Source organism: Petromyzon marinus, unplaced genomic scaffold, assembly GCF_048934315.1.
Source record: "Petromyzon marinus isolate PM22_M1 ecotype Great Lakes invasive population unplaced genomic scaffold, UKy_Petmar_22M1.pri1.0 PM_G_Scaffold_45, whole genome shotgun sequence".
Lineage (NCBI taxonomy): Eukaryota > Metazoa > Chordata > Hyperoartia > Petromyzontiformes > Petromyzontidae > Petromyzon > Petromyzon marinus.
Genome location: NW_027422997.1, coordinates 895,605 through 912,853, shown reverse-complemented (window position 1 = coordinate 912,853; position 17,249 = coordinate 895,605). Strand labels below are relative to the sequence as shown.

The 17,249-nt window shown below is 49.9% G+C and overlaps 1 protein-coding gene across 2 annotated transcripts; it reads left to right on the top strand.

Moving 5' to 3' along the window:
- Positions 1-3,479: 3,479 nt before the first annotated feature.
- On the top strand, positions 3,480-13,763 carry LOC142917316 (E3 ubiquitin-protein ligase CCNB1IP1-like). Of its 2 annotated transcripts, none has more exons than XM_076061950.1 (5): positions 3,480-3,559; positions 6,086-6,219; positions 10,096-10,458; positions 11,285-11,614; positions 12,194-12,273. In XM_076061950.1, exons 3-5 carry the CDS (start codon positions 10,162-10,164, stop codon positions 12,251-12,253), a joined length of 687 nt encoding a protein of 228 aa, XP_075918065.1. In that variant the 5' UTR covers positions 3,480-3,559; positions 6,086-6,219; positions 10,096-10,161; the 3' UTR covers positions 12,254-12,273. The 2 variants fall into 2 exon arrangements, with proteins under 2 accessions (XP_075918065.1, XP_075918064.1); XM_076061949.1 differs by having other exon boundaries at positions 3,481-3,559; positions 11,285-11,624; positions 12,194-13,763.
- Positions 13,764-17,249: the final 3,486 nt, after the last annotated feature.

Here is a 17,249-nt window from a genome sequence, read left to right as displayed (position 1 = left end):
TTTTTTTTCCCGCCAAAACTTTTCGGCTCCTCCCCCTCGCCCGCCGCCATTTTAGGGGGGCCGGGGGTGAAGGCAGTGGCCATGGAGTTGTGTTGATAAGTTGATAAGTTGACGACGATCGGCCCGGAGTGCGAGGTCTCTCCACTTGTGAGGTAAATAATGCCCTCCAACGTCCAGTCCGTGATTTTCAGATGATTTGCAGGTGCAGTGTTGAGTCTATGGGTGGCAGTGTTGAGTCTATGGTGCAGTGTTGAGTCTATGGTGCAGTGTTGAGTCTATGGGTGGCAGTGTTGAGTCTATGGTGCAGTGTTGAGTCTATGGGTGGCAGTGTTGAGTCTATGGTGCAGTGTTGAGTCTATGGTGCAGTGTTGAGTCTATGGGTGGCAGTGTTGAGTCTATGGTGCAGTGTTGAGTCTATGATGCAGTGTTGAGTCTATGGTGCAGTGCTGAGTCTATGGGGCAGTGCTGAGTCTATGGTGCAGTGTTGAGTCTATGATGCAGTGTTGAGTCTATGGTGCAGTGCTGAGTCTATGGTGCAGTGCTGAGTCTATGGTGCAGTGTTGAGTCTATGGTGTAGTTCATAGTTTATTTATTTGGTATAGCCCTGTGAGCCATTCGGCTCTTGAATCGGGTGCAACCTCAACAAACAAAAACATGAACAAGAAAACATCTTAAAGTGATTATGTGACTGTGCAAACAGAAAATCCAGGAAAAAACAATCAAAATATTCCTGAAATAGCACCATACACCAACGCTGTGTGCAAAAATCCCAGTGGGATGCAAGTCAAACAATAACAACCACAAGACAACTAAGATTAAGGTCATCAGTCTAACTCCGTACTACAATAAACAAAAAAATGGCCAAAACAAAAAAACGTTTTCGAAATCACCAAAATAAAAGCCATAAATGCAATGTAACAGTGATCATAGGGACTGTGACCACATTTTTTACAATAAACTACGTAAATAAATTATAACACCAAAATCTAGAGCCATATTTTAGGCCACTGAATAGCAGTGGCAGCTAGGGTTGTACAACTCCTCTAGAGCAGTTTTGAGTGAAGATCTCATAGGTAGTGATTCAAGTTGCAGTTTATTGGCAATAGCATTCCAGACCCTGGGGGCATCAATAGCAAAGGCCCTTCCTCCGGTTTTTGTACGGCAATAGGGAATGTGAAGCTGGTAGCTGAGCGAAGACCTGAGGTCAAATTTGTTCTTTGAAACAAGAGAGGAGATCCAGTAGGTAGTCTGCGGATTTTTTTTGTAAGTACATCGTGAATAAATAAGATCTGGTGCTGAGTCTATAGTGCATAGTTTTCATTTCATAGTTTCATTTATTTGGTATAGCTGTGGTGCCGCCACAGCGGAGCCGTACCCACCGGCGCGACACTGTCACCGATGCCTTGGATTTCCCGCCACTCTCCCGGGGCCGGTGCCTTCTCAGACGTCCGCGTTTTGCCCACTGCACAGTCACGAGGCCGCCGCAGCAGAGCCGCTCTGCCGAGGCCATGCCCGCCGCCGTGAAGCCGCCACCGGGGGATGCCGACGCGGCGCACCCTCGCAACCCCCCTCTTTCCCCCCCCCCCCCACATGAACGCACACACGCCCCACGTAGAGCCGAGAGGAGAGGTCACCCGGCCGATAGGTTTTTTTCCAGAAGTCCCTAATGGGATCGAACTTCATGGTTTCCTGCGGCCGGGAAATTGGGCGATCTTCCCCCTGTAGCTGACATGCACTGCGGCGCCGCGACCTAATATTAAAGTTGCATGGTCACGGCAAGGGCCATCGAGCCACCACGAGTGGAGCCACACACGCACAAGCACGGGTCAGTGGACTGGTAGCGGGAGAACAGAGAGCGGACGTCGGAGAGATCACTGCGGCGACGTCACCCGAGCTGGGATCCGGGTATCGAAAGGGCGGGAAAATCCGAGCCCCTGATTGGACGGGAGGCCAAGGGAGCGAAACGGCGGAATTCCTTTGTTGTAGGTGGGATAAAGGAAGGGGGATTCAGGTAGCAAGGTGAGTTCTTCAAAATCTTAGCGGTCTACGGAGCAACAGAGTCAGCCGTTCGGGACGTCCGTGTGACGAACTCCAACGCAGCCAGGCTCCACTCTCGACGAGGCCGACCTACCATCTCCTCCTTCTACAACGTTCAGCGCAGCTTAAGGGAAGTAAGCGTGTGTAAGAGAAGTGAGTCCGGAGTCAGTTAATCGGGAGTAGAGAGCGGAGCGATAGACAGTAGGTTCAGCCTAGAATCCCCGGGAGGGTAGGCTGGCAGCCACTGACGTACACACACACGCGTAGTTAAACGAGTTGCTCAGGTAAATCAAATTCGCTAGTGGGGGGATTAAACTGTGTTGTGTGGTCTTTTGGGAGCGTGAAGTGGAGGGCAGAGTGTGCTGGGTGTCTACGTGTATGCGCGGCTGTTCACCTCGGGACGAAGTGTGTGGTGTTTACGTACCCGCACGATTGTTTACAATAGCGCGTAGCGCTCGCATACCAGTGTGACTGCGTTGCGATCGCGCACCCGTGCAACTGTGTACAGTACTGTGCGGCGTGTACGGGCATACGTGGCGATTTTCGGTGGTGGCCAGTGCTCGCGTACCGTGATATCGCTCAGAGAGAGGAACACGCAAACTCCAAATATACAGCAGCAGTAGCAGTAGCAACAGCAGGCAGTGTCAGGGTCGTGGATCGAACCCACGACCTCCTTGTAGACCGGGCGAGGTCGTCAACATCTCCTAGCCACCGTGGGTGCTGACCAGAATGGATGTCTTGCAAGTCTCTCGGTGGAGTCTGGCCACGTCCCTGCTGCATTCTTGTCAATTTCTCGTTTGACGCGTGCCAACTAAATGTGAGAAGCCATCTGACAACCAAATATAACCATGATAGAGGTTTGTTTGAATCTTGACTTAAAAGCTGTCGTGACTGCAGGAATTCATTTTCTTTGAGTCTTTCGGTAAAGTCAACGGGGGGTTTCAAAATTAATAAATTAAAAATAATGAATAAAAAACCTCGACGTGCCAGTCTCAACACAAAGCAGTCATCTTCAGGTGTGGGGGCATCAACAGGAGATCAGATTCAGACACTGTTTAGCTAAAGGTGTGCTGGAATCGACGATAGAATCTAAGAATCGTTTGTTAATGCATTGAAAGAATGGAGAGAATCGATTTGAGGATTAAGCCGCAGATCGATTCTGATGGATCGAGTCGGGAAAGAATCTTAACTACAGAATATCATTTGGGTGATATTACCGCGTTTTGTAAATATTTACATAACCAATAAAAATTTGTGTTTATTTATTCAGACCGCGCCAATGCCAACGCGAGTGTTTATTGTTGATGGTGAGTTTTGTAAATTCATCGTACGGTTAAAAACAATAAAGTTTTCCCGTAAAAAAAATAAAAATCTCTCCGCCTTGGAGCCAATCAGGTTTCAGTTTCTCCCCTCCCACGTGACGCGAAGTTTTCTGGCTCCTCCCCCTCCTCGCTCGCCGCCATTTTGAGAGTCGTGAGGGAGGTGAAGCCTGCGGCCTTGACAACGACGAAGATTCACCAGGGTCAGTGACAACCTCACACTCATACACACACTGGGACAACCTCACACTCACACTGACAACCTTACACTCACACACACACAGTGACAACCTCACACTCACACACACTGACAACCTCACACACTCATACTGACAACCTCACACTCACACACACTGTGACAACCTCACACTCGCACACACTGTGACAACCTCACACACACACACTGTGACAACCTCACACTCACACACACTGACAACCTCACACTGTGACAACCTCACACACACTGTGACAACCTCACACTCACACACTGACAACCTCACACTCACACACACTGACAACCTCACACTCACACACTGACAACCTCACACTCACACACTGACAACCTCACACTCACACACACTGACAATCTCACACTCACACACTGACCTCACACTCACACACTGACAACCTCACACTCACACACTGACAACCTCACACTCACACACACTGACAATCTCACACTCACACACTGACAACCTCACACTCACACACTGACAACCTCACACTCACATACTGACAACCTCACACTCACACACTGACAACCTCACACTCACAAACTGACAACCTCACACTCACACACACTGACAATCTCACACACACACAGGCAGACAATCTCACACACACACACTGACAACCTCACACACACACAGGCAGACAATCTCACACAAACACACAGACTGACAATCTAACACACACACAGGCAGACAATCTCACCCACACACACAGGCAGACAATCTCACACACACAGGCAGACAATCTCACACACACACACAGGCAGACAATCTCACACACACACAGACTGATAATCTCACACACACAGACTGACAATCTCACACACACAGGCAGACAATCTCACACACACAGACTGATAATCTCACACACACAGGCAGACAATCTCACACACACAGACTGACAATCTCACACACACACAGACTGATAATCTCACACACACACACTGACAATCTCACACACACACAGGCAGACAATCTCACCCACACACAGGCTGACAATCTAACACACACACACACAGACTGACAATCTCTCACACACACACAGACAGATAATCTCACACACACACACTGACAATCTCAAACACACACACAGGCAGACAATCTCACCCACACACACAGGCTGACAATCTCACACACACACACAGACTGACAATCTCACACTCACACAGACTGACAATCTCACACACACACACTGACAATCTCAAACACACACACAGGCAGACAATCTCACCCACACACACAGGCAGACAATCTCACACACACAGGCAGACAATTTCACACACACACAGGCAGACAATCTCACCCACACACACAGGCAGACAATCTCACACACACAGGCAGACAATTTCACACACACACAGGCAGACAATCTCACACACACAGACTGACAATCTCACACACACACTGACAATCTCACACACACACATGCTGACAATCTCACACACACACACACAGACTGACAATCTCACACACACACACACAGGCAGACAATCTCACCCACACACAGGCTGACAATCTAACACACACACACAGACTGACAATCTCACACACACACACAGACAGATAATCTCACACACACACACTGACAATCTCAAACACACACACAGGCAGACAATCTCACCCACACACACAGGCAGACAATCTCACACACACACAGACTGACAATCTCACACTCACACAGACTGACAATCTCTCACACACACAGACTGACAATCTCTCACACACACAGACTGACAATCTCTCACACACACAGGCTGACAATCTCACACTCACACAGACTGACAATCTCACACACACAGGCAGACAATCTCACACACACACAGTCTGACAATCTCACACTCACACAGACTGACAATCTCTCACACACACAGGCTTGATAAAATAAAATAACACAATAAAATTCTCACGACGTTTTGGCCACAACACAAGCGGCCTTCATCAGGTGAAGGGACGAGACTGTCTGGAGGACAGCGCTGGAGCAAACACAGCCACGCTCAGATCACGACCTTTAAGCTGTGTGAGAAGAAACAAAGCGCCTTGACAAAGAAATTAGCATATAATTTAGCATTTAAATAGCTGAGTGATTAGCTTGTGACTGGTCACAGAAATGGCTATGTTAAAGTTAAAGCATACACATCTGCAGAGGCACCCCTTGACAAAGGAATTAGCATTGAATTTAGCTAATCACTCAGCTATTTCAATGCTCAATTCTATGCTAATTCCTTTGTCAAGGCGCTCTGTTTCTTCTCACACAGCTTAAAGGTCGCGGTCTGAGCTTGGCTGTGTTCGCTCCAGCGCTGTCCTCCAGACAGTCTTGTCCCTTCACCTGATGAAGGCCGCTTGTGTTGTGGCCGAAACGTCGTGAGTATTTTATTGTGTTATTTTATCAATTTATTATTTTATTCTCATTCTACGTGGTGGTGACTTTACCGAAAGAACCAAAGAAGATCAATCCTTGCAGTCACGAAAGCTTTAAATCGAAACAACTGCCTTGTTCAGGTCACGAGCGCGAGGGGTGACGTCACGCGGAAGGGGAGGGGTGCGGGGGGGGTCCGTGACGTCACACGGTCGCCCGCAACCACTCTCGAGCGCAGCTGCAGGGTGACGTCACCGAGCGTGTGGATTGCTGTGAGGTAAAAACAACACAAAACTATATATTTTTTTCTATATCTCACATTAAACACTTCGGGGTTCATATCAAGCAGAGGGCTGTTATTTTACGTTGCCGAGTAGTTTGATTATAAATACAATTTTACACGTCTTTTTTTTTAAGACTTCGGAGTTGCTACGTCTGAGGGGGGTTTTTTGTTCTTAATTTTTTCTCACCCCTTGAAGGTCACGAAACAAGCGATAAAAAGTGCGGGAATACGAGTGTTTATAAACTACAAAAACAATATTACACGCTGGGGGGGAGGGGTTAACAGGTCCCTGCATGGTGGGCTGGTAGGAACATTGGAATTTTGTCAAGTCTCTGCGCTGTCTATTGCTGATTTTACACCCCAACAGCACGAGATTTCACTTCGTTAAAGTATTGAAAGGGGACGGATGGACGGACACATTAATCTATTGCAGGCTGGTACACTCAGTTTACAATCTTCGCTACTACCAGTATAAAGAATGTCAGTGACAAGAGAGTGACTCTCAATGACGTCACTCACGTGGTTAAACAAAGGATGACAGTGACAAGAGAGTGACTCTCAATGACGTCACTCACGTGGTTAAATAAAGGATGACAGTCACACGAGATTTCACTTCGTTAGAGTATTGAAAGGGGACGGACGGACGGACACATTAATCTATTGCAGGCTGGTACACTCAGTTTACAATCTTCCTTCCTACCAGTAAAAGTCGCCTCATAGTAGTGATGAGACACTCACTAAACACAAACAATAAAAAAAGCGCGGGAAACCCTCAAAAAGTTGTGAGGCGATGGATTTAATTCATTTATTTTATTTTTTATTTGGTATCGCCCTGTGAGCCACGACCCAGCATCGCTTTCGTGAGGGCGAAACTTTCATCAGCCTCATGGGGTCCACAACATTTTACTTTGCTTGGAAATACGACGTTTTACACCCCCCCTCCCATCCCCAGCGATTCGATTGCTGTGCAGGGTTTGGAATGTGCTAGGAGATGTTAACTACCTCGCCTGTTATCATCACGGTGACTAGGAGATGTTAACTACCTCGCCTGTCATCATCACGGTGACTAGGAGATGTTAACTACCTCGCCTGTCATCATCACGGTGACTAGGAGATGTTAACTACCTCGCCTGTCATCATCACGGTGACTAGGAGATGTTAACTACCTCGCCTGTTGTCATCACGGTGACTAGGAGATGTTAACTACCTCGCCCGTTATCATCACGGTGACTAAGATATGTTAACTACCACGCCTGTTATCATCACGGTGACTAGGAGATGTTAACTACCTCGCCTGTCATAATCACGGTGACTAAGAGATGTTAACTACCTCGCCTGTTATCATCACGGTGACTAGGAGATGTTAACTACCTCGCCTGTCATCATCACGGTGACTAGGAGATGTTAACTACCTCACCTGTCATAATCACGGTGACTAGGAGATGTTAACTACCTCGCCTGTTATCATCACGGTGACTAGGAGATGTTAACTACCTCGCCTGTTGTCATCAAGGTGACTAGGAGATGTTAACTACCTCGCCTGTTGTCATCACGGTGACTAGGAGATGTTAACTACCTCGCCTGTTATCATCATGGTGACTAGGAGATGTTATCTACCTCGCCTGTTGTCATCACGGTGACTAGGAGATGTTAACTACCTCGCCTGTTATCATCACGGTGACTAGGAGATGTTAACTACCTCGCCTGTTGTCATCAAGGTGACTAGGAGATGTTAACTACCTCGCCTGTTATCATCACGGTGACTAGGAGATGTTACCTACCTCGCCTGTTATCATCACGGTGACTAGATGTTAACATCCTCGCCTGGCCTACAGGAGATCGTCGGTTCGCGCCCAGGCCCTGACCACGCTTGCTCCTGCTGCTGTATATTTGGAGTCTGCGTCTCTCTCCCCATGTTGATTGCGTGGATTTGTCTCAGGGTCCTCCGATTTTTCCCGATACGGGGCCATCCATTTAGTTCGTTGTCATGGAGGGGGATACCCAAAATGCGTACGCTTGCATATGGGGGGGTCTACTCACAATGTACGCATAGGAAATGGGGGGGGGGGGGGGTTGAAGCCTCGATAATAATGCAGCCGGCGGTGGACTATCTGTTTGCTTAAACACGTTAATATTAATAATTGATCGTTTCTGCATGGATTACATATCGGCCGTTCTACAGGATTCTAGGGGGTGGGGGGGTGATGCGTCAGGCGAATGTACGTAGGCAGGTGGGGGGGGGTGTTTAAAAAGTCCGCGTGCGTACGGGGTCAGGTTTTGACAGATTTTTGCGTACGCACAAAAGGGATGGCCCCTACACATTTAGATACTGTACAGCACTGTACACGGAGTGATCCCAGCTGTCCGGCAATGGTTTGTGTGATCACTCTCTGTACTACAGAGTGGCATGTGTGTGATCTCCATTGGTTTCCTCCGAGTTTCCCTCCCATAGCTAAACCCACAAACACAGTGGAACTGGTACTTGCCAGAACCACATCCCAAAGCTAACAGATTACCTGGAAATGACTCAGTGGGGGGATCACAGCAACATCGCCCCCTCTTGTGCAAACTTGGCAGGACCCCTCCTGAAGAAGAGTTGAGACTCAGTGGGGCTTTCCTGAGCAACAGGCGTATTCATACATTAACAATACGGATGAATACAGACGGCACATTGAGTGTGGCATGCAGTCATTATCCTCTGCCATTGTCAATCGACTTCTGGAACGAAAGCCTCCCCAATTCGTCCCAATCTCAAGTGGTGAGGACTCAACACAGCCAGTCAGCCACTGACAAGCTCACTCACCCATTAACTCACTCACCCACCACACTGCAGGTCACAGCAGCACATTCGCGCAGCTAGTCAGCCACTGGCAAGCTCCCTCACCCACTAACTCACTCATCCAACCACCCACTCATCACATTGAAGGTTACGACAGCACGCTAAGTCAGCCAGCCACTGACAGGCTCACTCACCCACTAATTCACTTGCACCCACTCACCAAACTGCAAGCACAACAAGACACTCACTGAGCCAACCAGCCACTGACAAGTTCACTCACTCACCCACGCACGCATCCACTTACCCACTCACCACATTGCAGGTCACGACAGCACACTAAAGCCAGTCGGCCACTCACAGGCTCACTCACCCACTAACTCACCCACCCACTCACCAAACTGCAGGCACAACAAGACACTCACTGAACCAGTCAGCCACTGACAAGTTCACTCACCCAGAAACCCATCCACTCACCCCACCACCCTGCAGGTCACAACACACTCACCCTCGCAGAGGTTTTTGGGCAAGCGTTGCGCACTTTCAGATGCGCTTCTGCGTCCGTCTGGAACCATTTTCCTTCCGCTATTAGGAATCCACTGAAACTGTGCATTTTAAAATCATCTAGATTGAAAACTAATTTCTTTTGCACTGGTCTTTGTGTTTAGTTTCTTGTCCTCTACCCGTACCTCCGATTAGCACGGTTCGCTCTGTACGGTGTGAAATAAGTTCAACGTGCATACACCCAGCCCATCAGCCACTTACAAGTTCGCTCACTCACCCACAAACTCATCCACCCACTCACCAAACCGCAGGTCAGAACACTCCCCCTGCTCAGCAATTTAGCCTCTAAAACCGTCGCTCTCCCAACTGATTTCTGTTTGCTTCGCCATCGTACTTTACCTCACTTGCTTCCGTCATTACGCTGACCAAGATCTCTCGCCGCCCTTAACGAACGAGCACGCACCCCGGCGCTCTCTCTGGAGCTCTCAGCCGGTCAGTAAACGGCAGGAGCTCGCAAAAAAAAACGCGAACGCATTTCGCGCGCTCCATGCGAAAACGTGTTTCACCCGCGATTCGTTTCCCTCAACCAGAACGGCGGCGACTGGGAACAGAAGAACTGGCGGCCCCCCCGGGGCCAGTGGTCAGGCGGGGAGGAAATGTCGGCGCACGAAGAAATTCTGCTGTGCAACTTGAGGAAGTGCCGGCGCATTGTTGGCGACTTCGCCTGGGTCACCTCCTGCTCGCACCTCTTTTGCGACGAGGACGGCGAACGCGAGTTCAAGATGGGGGCGGCCGCCTGCCCGGCGTGCGGCGCCTTGCCGCGCGGCATCCTGGACGTGGTGCGGGTCTGCTTGAACCCCCCCGAGGAGCACAAGTCCATGGTGCTGGCGGGCCTAGGGCCGGACGTCATCCAGGAGATATGTTCGCGGGCGCTTTCATTCTGGATCTTTCAGGTATCGGCGACGGATCGGTGACTTTTTAAAAATAAAAAATATTTTTAAAAAGTAACAAACTGAAATGTTTTATATTTTAGCGGATAAAGTCCCACTGAGCTACGTAACCTCTTTTTTTTGCAGAAGCGACCTGGCCATCACGAATGATAGCCCAACCCAAGCGGCTGTTATCATCACGTGTAAATTTACAGCAGTCAAATACTCTAAAACGCGTTAGATGTCGTTTCTAAACATTGGGAGGGAAAAACCAGAGGACCTGGAGAAAATCCACACGGCCACTGGGAGAACGTGCAAACTCCAAACATAAGTAGTGACTAACTCGGAGACAAAAAGACTTGGAGGCACTTCTTTATTTAGTGAGCACCATTGGAATGACGCAGTTAATATTTAGTCCGTCTATTATCGGCGGCACTACTTAGAACATGTACAGCGTTTAAGATGTCACTCTTGAATTAATTTGCGTGATTTATGAATATTTTTCTTCTGGGTTCTTTCAGCAAAGTCACGTAGAATGGAGATAACATAATAAAAATAACAGAATTTATTCTGTTATTTTTTTGTTATTACAGAACAAATTCTGTTATTATTATTTTATCTCCATTCTACGTGACCTTACCGAAAGAACCCAGAAGATGAATCCCTGCAGTCACGAAAGCTTTAAATAGAAAATTATGAATATTTGTTTTCATTCTTTCGATATTTTTTTGGAGCTTCGTCGTTCCCAGAGGCATCATTAACCGAGTTATTCTTCTACACGTAAGTCCCCTTGCGCGTACGGCTCTTTAACCGATTAAAAATACATTTCATCAAATTTTCCATCTCGCAGATGCACCGGGAGAGACTGTATCAGGAACACTTGGCCGCGAAATCAAAGAGGCTCGGGGTGCAGTCTGAGGACCGCTTCAAGCAGGAAATCCAGAACAAGGTCACGGAGGTCGCCACTCTGAAGCGGCAGTTCTCGCTTGCCAAGAGCGAGCTGGCCAAGTTCAAGAAGAGGTACAACGAGGCTGCCGAGAAACTGCTGGAGAGGGACCGGGAGCAGAAGAAACTGCAGGTCTCGTACGATCGCCTCCGCCTGCGATCCTCCACTATCGACGAGGGGAGACGCGCTGAGGAGGAGGAGGCTCCGAACGGCGCGGCGTCCTCGCCATTCATAGTGAGATTCGGTAGGGCCGTTTGAACTTTAGTAATAGGTTTTTACCCTTTTAGCTGGCACAAAAACTGACACCTTTATTCAAGGCATCATGTTTGCAATAACCACAACACAAGCAGTCAAAATGCAAACAAAAGAGACAACTCTGATAATAATATGCACTGTCCTTGAATTTGATTGGTCCACACCCGAGACGGCTTTTCTTAGAGCCTAGTCTCCACTGGTGTTGGACCAGAAGACGCCAAAAGGCGTACAACTCAAAAACAGCGCACCATCAGGGAGTATTGAGGGCTCGGGGTAAGCCTTTACATTATGAGACCTCCTTTGCCAGTAACAAGATATAGGAATAGGTTTTTACCCTTTTGGCTGGCACAAAAACTGACACCTTTATACAAGGGATCATGTTTGCAATAACCACAACACAAGCAGTCAAAAATGCAAACAAAAAGAAACAACTCTGATAATGATATATTTGAACTTTGTTAGGAACCGACCAAGCAGGGAAAATGGGGATAGGTTCATACGGTGACGTTTTGTACGTAATGTCATTTTTTTCCCCCACCCCCCCCCCCCCCCCTGTAGCAGAGACGTCAACCCCGCGAACGTCGCAAGGCGCGGAGCGAAACGCGTGGAGCTGGATGATGACAACGCCTCCGCGCTGCCGCCCCGGGGAGACGGAGTTTGCGCCAAGGCCGTTGTTTTTCAACGGCAGCCCCCCGGGCAGGTCGCCGCACTCCGATGGCTTCCTCCGCTTCCCCTTCCCCGCCAAAGCCGCGGTGACCGGAGCCAGGAAGTGACCTCCCCCCCGGTAACAACGCGAGAGTCCTTCCTTCCCTTCGCGCCCGCCTCCCGCCCTCCAATGCGGTCGCATGGTTCCCCAAAAAAAAAACTCGTGGGGAAAAAAAACGACGCAGAAAGGACCTCACCCACTGGCCTCACCGCGCATCAGATTCCTGTGGTCTTAACGCTGCCCGCAGGTCATCTGCTTACTCCCTGTGGTGCTTGGCAGGAGCCTCTCGTCGTTACCGCCAGTCGATTGCCTCCTGAGCGCAAACGGAATCCGAATCGGAAATATTTATTTACGCTGGAGGTAGGAATCCGACAAGCTGTAAAGCTCTTTTCCCACAGACTTCTGGTCGGGGGCCCCGGGGTAAAAACGTTACAGCGACAAACATACAAAAAAAACCACGTCGTGCACAAGCGTCACGGGGTCCACGCGTGCGAGCGCGCGCCTCGTCGCCCCCGTCAGTTGTGTTCGGAGAGCCGCTCGCTGGAGATTCTCACGCACGACGACGACGATAACGCCGCGTCATTGAGCTATCGTTTGTGATGGCCAGGTCGCTTATGAAAATAGCTGCGTGGGCCGGTGGGTCCTCGCCTGGTAAAATGAAAAAAAAATTGAGTTTAATAGTTTCAATTCATTACTACTTTAGCGCACACCAATTGTGTTCTGGGAGAGCAAACCCACAACGTTGACAGTGGAGTTTGACGTCCCGCTTGGTGATCACCACCAGCGGCAGTAACTAAACGACCGCACTCCGTTCAAGTGACAAACGTCTCCCATTGGCCGTGCCGGGTGGGGCTCACAGGGTTACGTCACTTTCACATCCATCAGAAACTTTTGTCTGTACTGGAGGAATCCGTGCAGCCCTACAGGAGGTTGTAGGTGCGATCCCAATTCTGACAGCTGCTGCCGTATATTTGGAGCTTGCGTCTCTCTCACTCTCTCATCATCATTATCACCACAGTGGCTATGAGATGTTAACTACCTCGCCCGGTCTACAGGAGGTCGTGGGTTCGATCCCGACTCTGACAGCTGCTGCTATAAACCGTGGCCGATGAGCGACCGCTTTCGATCCCGCCGCTTTGCGTGCTGGAGAGTAAACCCACGACATTTACCGCTTGAGCACCGTGAATTTTTTTCTGGCGGGTAGGTTGCCGGGTGTCGTCGTTGGCGTTCGGGGGATGGGGGACAGGCCGGTGGTGGCGGCGCTCGTGACGGCACAGAGGGGTGGTGCCGTTTAGAATCTCGCTGCGGCCGACCCGGGAGTTACCGTGGTGCGCGTTGTTTCTCGATGCTGTGTTGGAGTAAGTGCTGTTCACAGGAGGGAACCTGTTCCATTTGTTTTTCATTAAAAAGTTTAGGACTTTGCGGCCGCCAACAACCCTTCCTTTACATTACACAGACCACCCATGCAGGTCGACACAACAACCGCCATTCGCCACTAAGTGGCGGTGACCTCACCACGTCGCTTGTGCCAGGCTATGTGCATGTTGAGACCACGTGAAGTGTCGAAGGCCCGCTGGTAGGAGGTTATGGGGCAGACCCAGGTGCCAGGGGTCCACTGACTGAAATGAATGGCCGATGCACCACCTGTGCCCTGTACTGTGCCAACTTGCTGTGCTTCAGCCACCCGGCGCTCTGCACGTTGTTGCTGGAGGGCAGCTGCCTCCAACTGCCCAGCAGCAGCATTCACGAGCCTCCTCCAATTAGGCCGATCTAGACACCACTGGTACCAGTCCACTCAGCTCCACATCCTCTTGTACCACATCACTCCATCTCTTCTCTAGCTCGTGCCATGCTCATTTAGCCCCCTCTATCTGGCCGAACAAAAGCTGTTTAGGCATGTGGGCTACATGACCCAACTAATGCAACCTTGCCTGCCAGAGGAGCTCACCGATGGGATTTTGTCCAGATCTTTCAAAGATCTGTGAGCTCCTCACACAATCCAGCCTGGTTAAACCTAGGATGGATCGTAGGCAGGCCAGCCTAAATGTTTCTAACCAGGGAAGATTTTCCTTTAGGGGAGTTTACATTTTGCAAGAGTAGAGAAGGGAGGGCATGACTGGCCGAGAAGATCCGAAGCTTCATAGGGAGTGACAGACCAGGTAGCTTTACGCAACTGATGGACAGTTAATGCCGCTTGACTGACTCGGAATGAGACCTCTGTTGTCAAACCGGAGCTGGTCATGAGCACACTGCCCAGGTATGGAAAACTCTTCACTCTCTCCACAAATACAAAGATCCCCCATATAGCCTTAACAGGCCGGCATGGCACATGAAGGGGTGAGTGGCAAGCACAATGCCACGTCAGAATTGGGTATTACAGATAGGTAACCTGCCGCCAACAAAAGAAAAGCTCCAGCAGAATTGCTTCATTATTTAGTTCTATCCATGGCTGGGTGAGCACGTCCCTACTTATCAAGCATTGTGCTCACCATTGTACAGAGTCACTTAAACGCAGGCGAGCTGCTGCTTCTCTACTGCATGAAAGTGACATGGCATGTTATCGTGAAACACCTCTATAGGCTTATCTTCCAAAGCCTCCAATTGGTGCGCAAGCTTTAACCCGCATTACATCGCCAATACTGACTAAAATAGCGCCTTCATCTACGCTTTTCAACATGATTACAAATCAGAACCTCTGAGTGCGTGTGATCCAGCCACCGTTTAACGCACTAAAACATCACCTATTGATAATACTCATGTTTAGTTTCATATCGCGTCATCATTCATTGCAAATTGCATCTCACCATCGCTGAGGAACCTCAGGCATACAGGCTGTGAGCCAACACCAACAATTAGCCAAGCTCTGCAGTCCTCTGCAAATTAAGTTAATGAGTGTTGATACCTCCAATTAGCACAATTGGCTCCGTACCATGCAAAAGAAGTTCAACATACATGCATACAGAAGGGACCTACAATATTTAGTCTGCACTTTGCTGTACTGCCTTCTTCCGGCGTGCCGGGGAGTGGCACCTCCTCGACGTCCATGGGAAGGGATTTTCGCAAAACGTGTGCGGTCCAGCCACCCTCACTGCCTCTGCGGTGCTGGATTAGAGGCTACGTACAGCATAGCCATCACCACCAAGCTATCTGTGATCCCCGAGATGCCTTTGTCCGTCTCCAAATTACACGCACTTTGCCCGTCTTAATGTAATGGACGCCACAAATACGGTTGGGGGCCGCTGGGTTAGCACATTCCAAATGTAGCGTAATAGCGCCGTCTGCTGACTGAAAGTGATAAATACAGTGTACGGCAGTACATACGTCAGCAGGCGACAGTACACATGGGGGGAAGACCACTAGGACAGAGTTCATGGCGCCGATGATGGCAGCCTCGGCCGGTTGGTGCGCCCTGTTTTGTCCAGTTTTGTCTTGAGAGGGGCTTGCTGTTCAACACACTCGTGCTGGTGAGAGAGGCCTGCTGTTCATCACACCCGTGCTGGTGAGAGAGGCCTGCTGTTGAGAGGCCTGCTGTTCATCACACCCGTGCTGGTGAGAGAGGCCTGCTGTTCAGTACACCCGTGTTGAGGGGCCTGCTGTTCAGCACACCCTTGCTGGTGAGAGAGGCCTGCTGTTGAGAGGCCTGCTGTTCAGCACACCTGCGCTGGTGAGAGAGGCCTGCTGTTGAGGGGCCTGCTGTTCAGCACACCCGTGCTGGTGAGAGGGGCCTGCTGTTCATCACATCCGTGTTGGTGAGAGGGGCCTGCTGTTCAGCACACCCGTGCTGGTGAGAGAGGCCTGCTGTTCAGCACACCCGTGTTGAGGGGCCTGCTGTTCAGCACACCCGTGCTGGTGAGAGGGGCCTGCTGTTGAGGGGCCTGCTGTTCAGCACACCCGTGCTGGTGAGAGAGGCCTGCTGTTCAGCACACCCGTGTTGAGGGGCCTACTGTTCAGCACACCCGTGCTGGTGAGAGGGGCCTGCTGTTCAACACACCCGTGCTGGTGAGAGGGGCCTGCTGTGCAACACACCTGTGCTGGTGAGAGGGGCCTGCTGTTCAACACACCCGTGCTGGTGAGAGAGGCCTGCTGTTCACTCCCATGCTAGTGAGAGAGGCCTACTGTTCATCACACCCGTGTTGGTGAGAGGGGCCTGCTGTTCACCACTCCCATGCTGGTGAGAGGGGCCTACTGTTCAACACACCAGTGCTGGTGAGAGAGTCCTGCTGTTCAGCACACCCGTGCTGGTGCGAAGATGGCGCCGATGATAGTAGCCTCAGCCGGTCGGTGCGCCCTGTTTTGTCTTGTTTTGTCTGTCAATTCAGTGTTTTGCCAAGATTTTCGGAGTTCTCTAACAAGAGACGAACTTTTAAATATCAGGGAAACAACTCCTGTGGATTTAATTCCTACTTTTCTGCTTCCAGCGGCAGAATTAGTAGGCATTCTAGTCAATGCCGCGCTAGGCTTTGCTCAAGCAGAGAAACGCCGCCCAAGGGGTAAACGGTCGGGGGCTCTAGTACGGCTACGCAGACGCGGGATCCGAACAGTGCTTCCGAGCTTTTTCCTCTCCAACGTACGTTCACTGTACAACAAAATGGATGAACTTCAGCTACTGATGGTAAAAAACAAAGACTTTCTTTCAGCTTCTTTGTGCTTCACGGAAACATGGCTGTGTGATTTGATTCCGGACACTTCGCTACAACTAGCAGGATTCCATCTTGTAAGATCGGATCGTGACATAGCACTCTCCGGCAAGACGAAAGGCGGTGGTATTTGTTTTTACATTAATAGTGGCTGGTGTGTAGATGTCACAGTGATTCTGCAACATTGTTCTCCACTCCTTGAATCCATTTTTATAACCTGTAAACCGTTTTACTCGCCTCGCGAGTTCGCGTCGCTCATTTTGGTCGGAGT

Coding starts and splice junctions, on each gene's coding strand:
- LOC142917316 (XM_076061949.1), top strand. CDS start 10,162: ATGTCGGCGCACGAAGAAATTCTGCTGTGCAACTTGAGGAAGTGCCGG. Junction 10,459..11,284: donor TTTCATTCTGGATCTTTCAG/GTATCGGCGACG, acceptor TCCATCTCGCAG/ATGCACCGGGAGAGACTGTA. Junction 11,625..12,193: donor GCCATTCATAGTGAGATTCG/GTAGGGCCGTTT, acceptor CCCCCCCTGTAG/CAGAGACGTCAACCCCGCGA.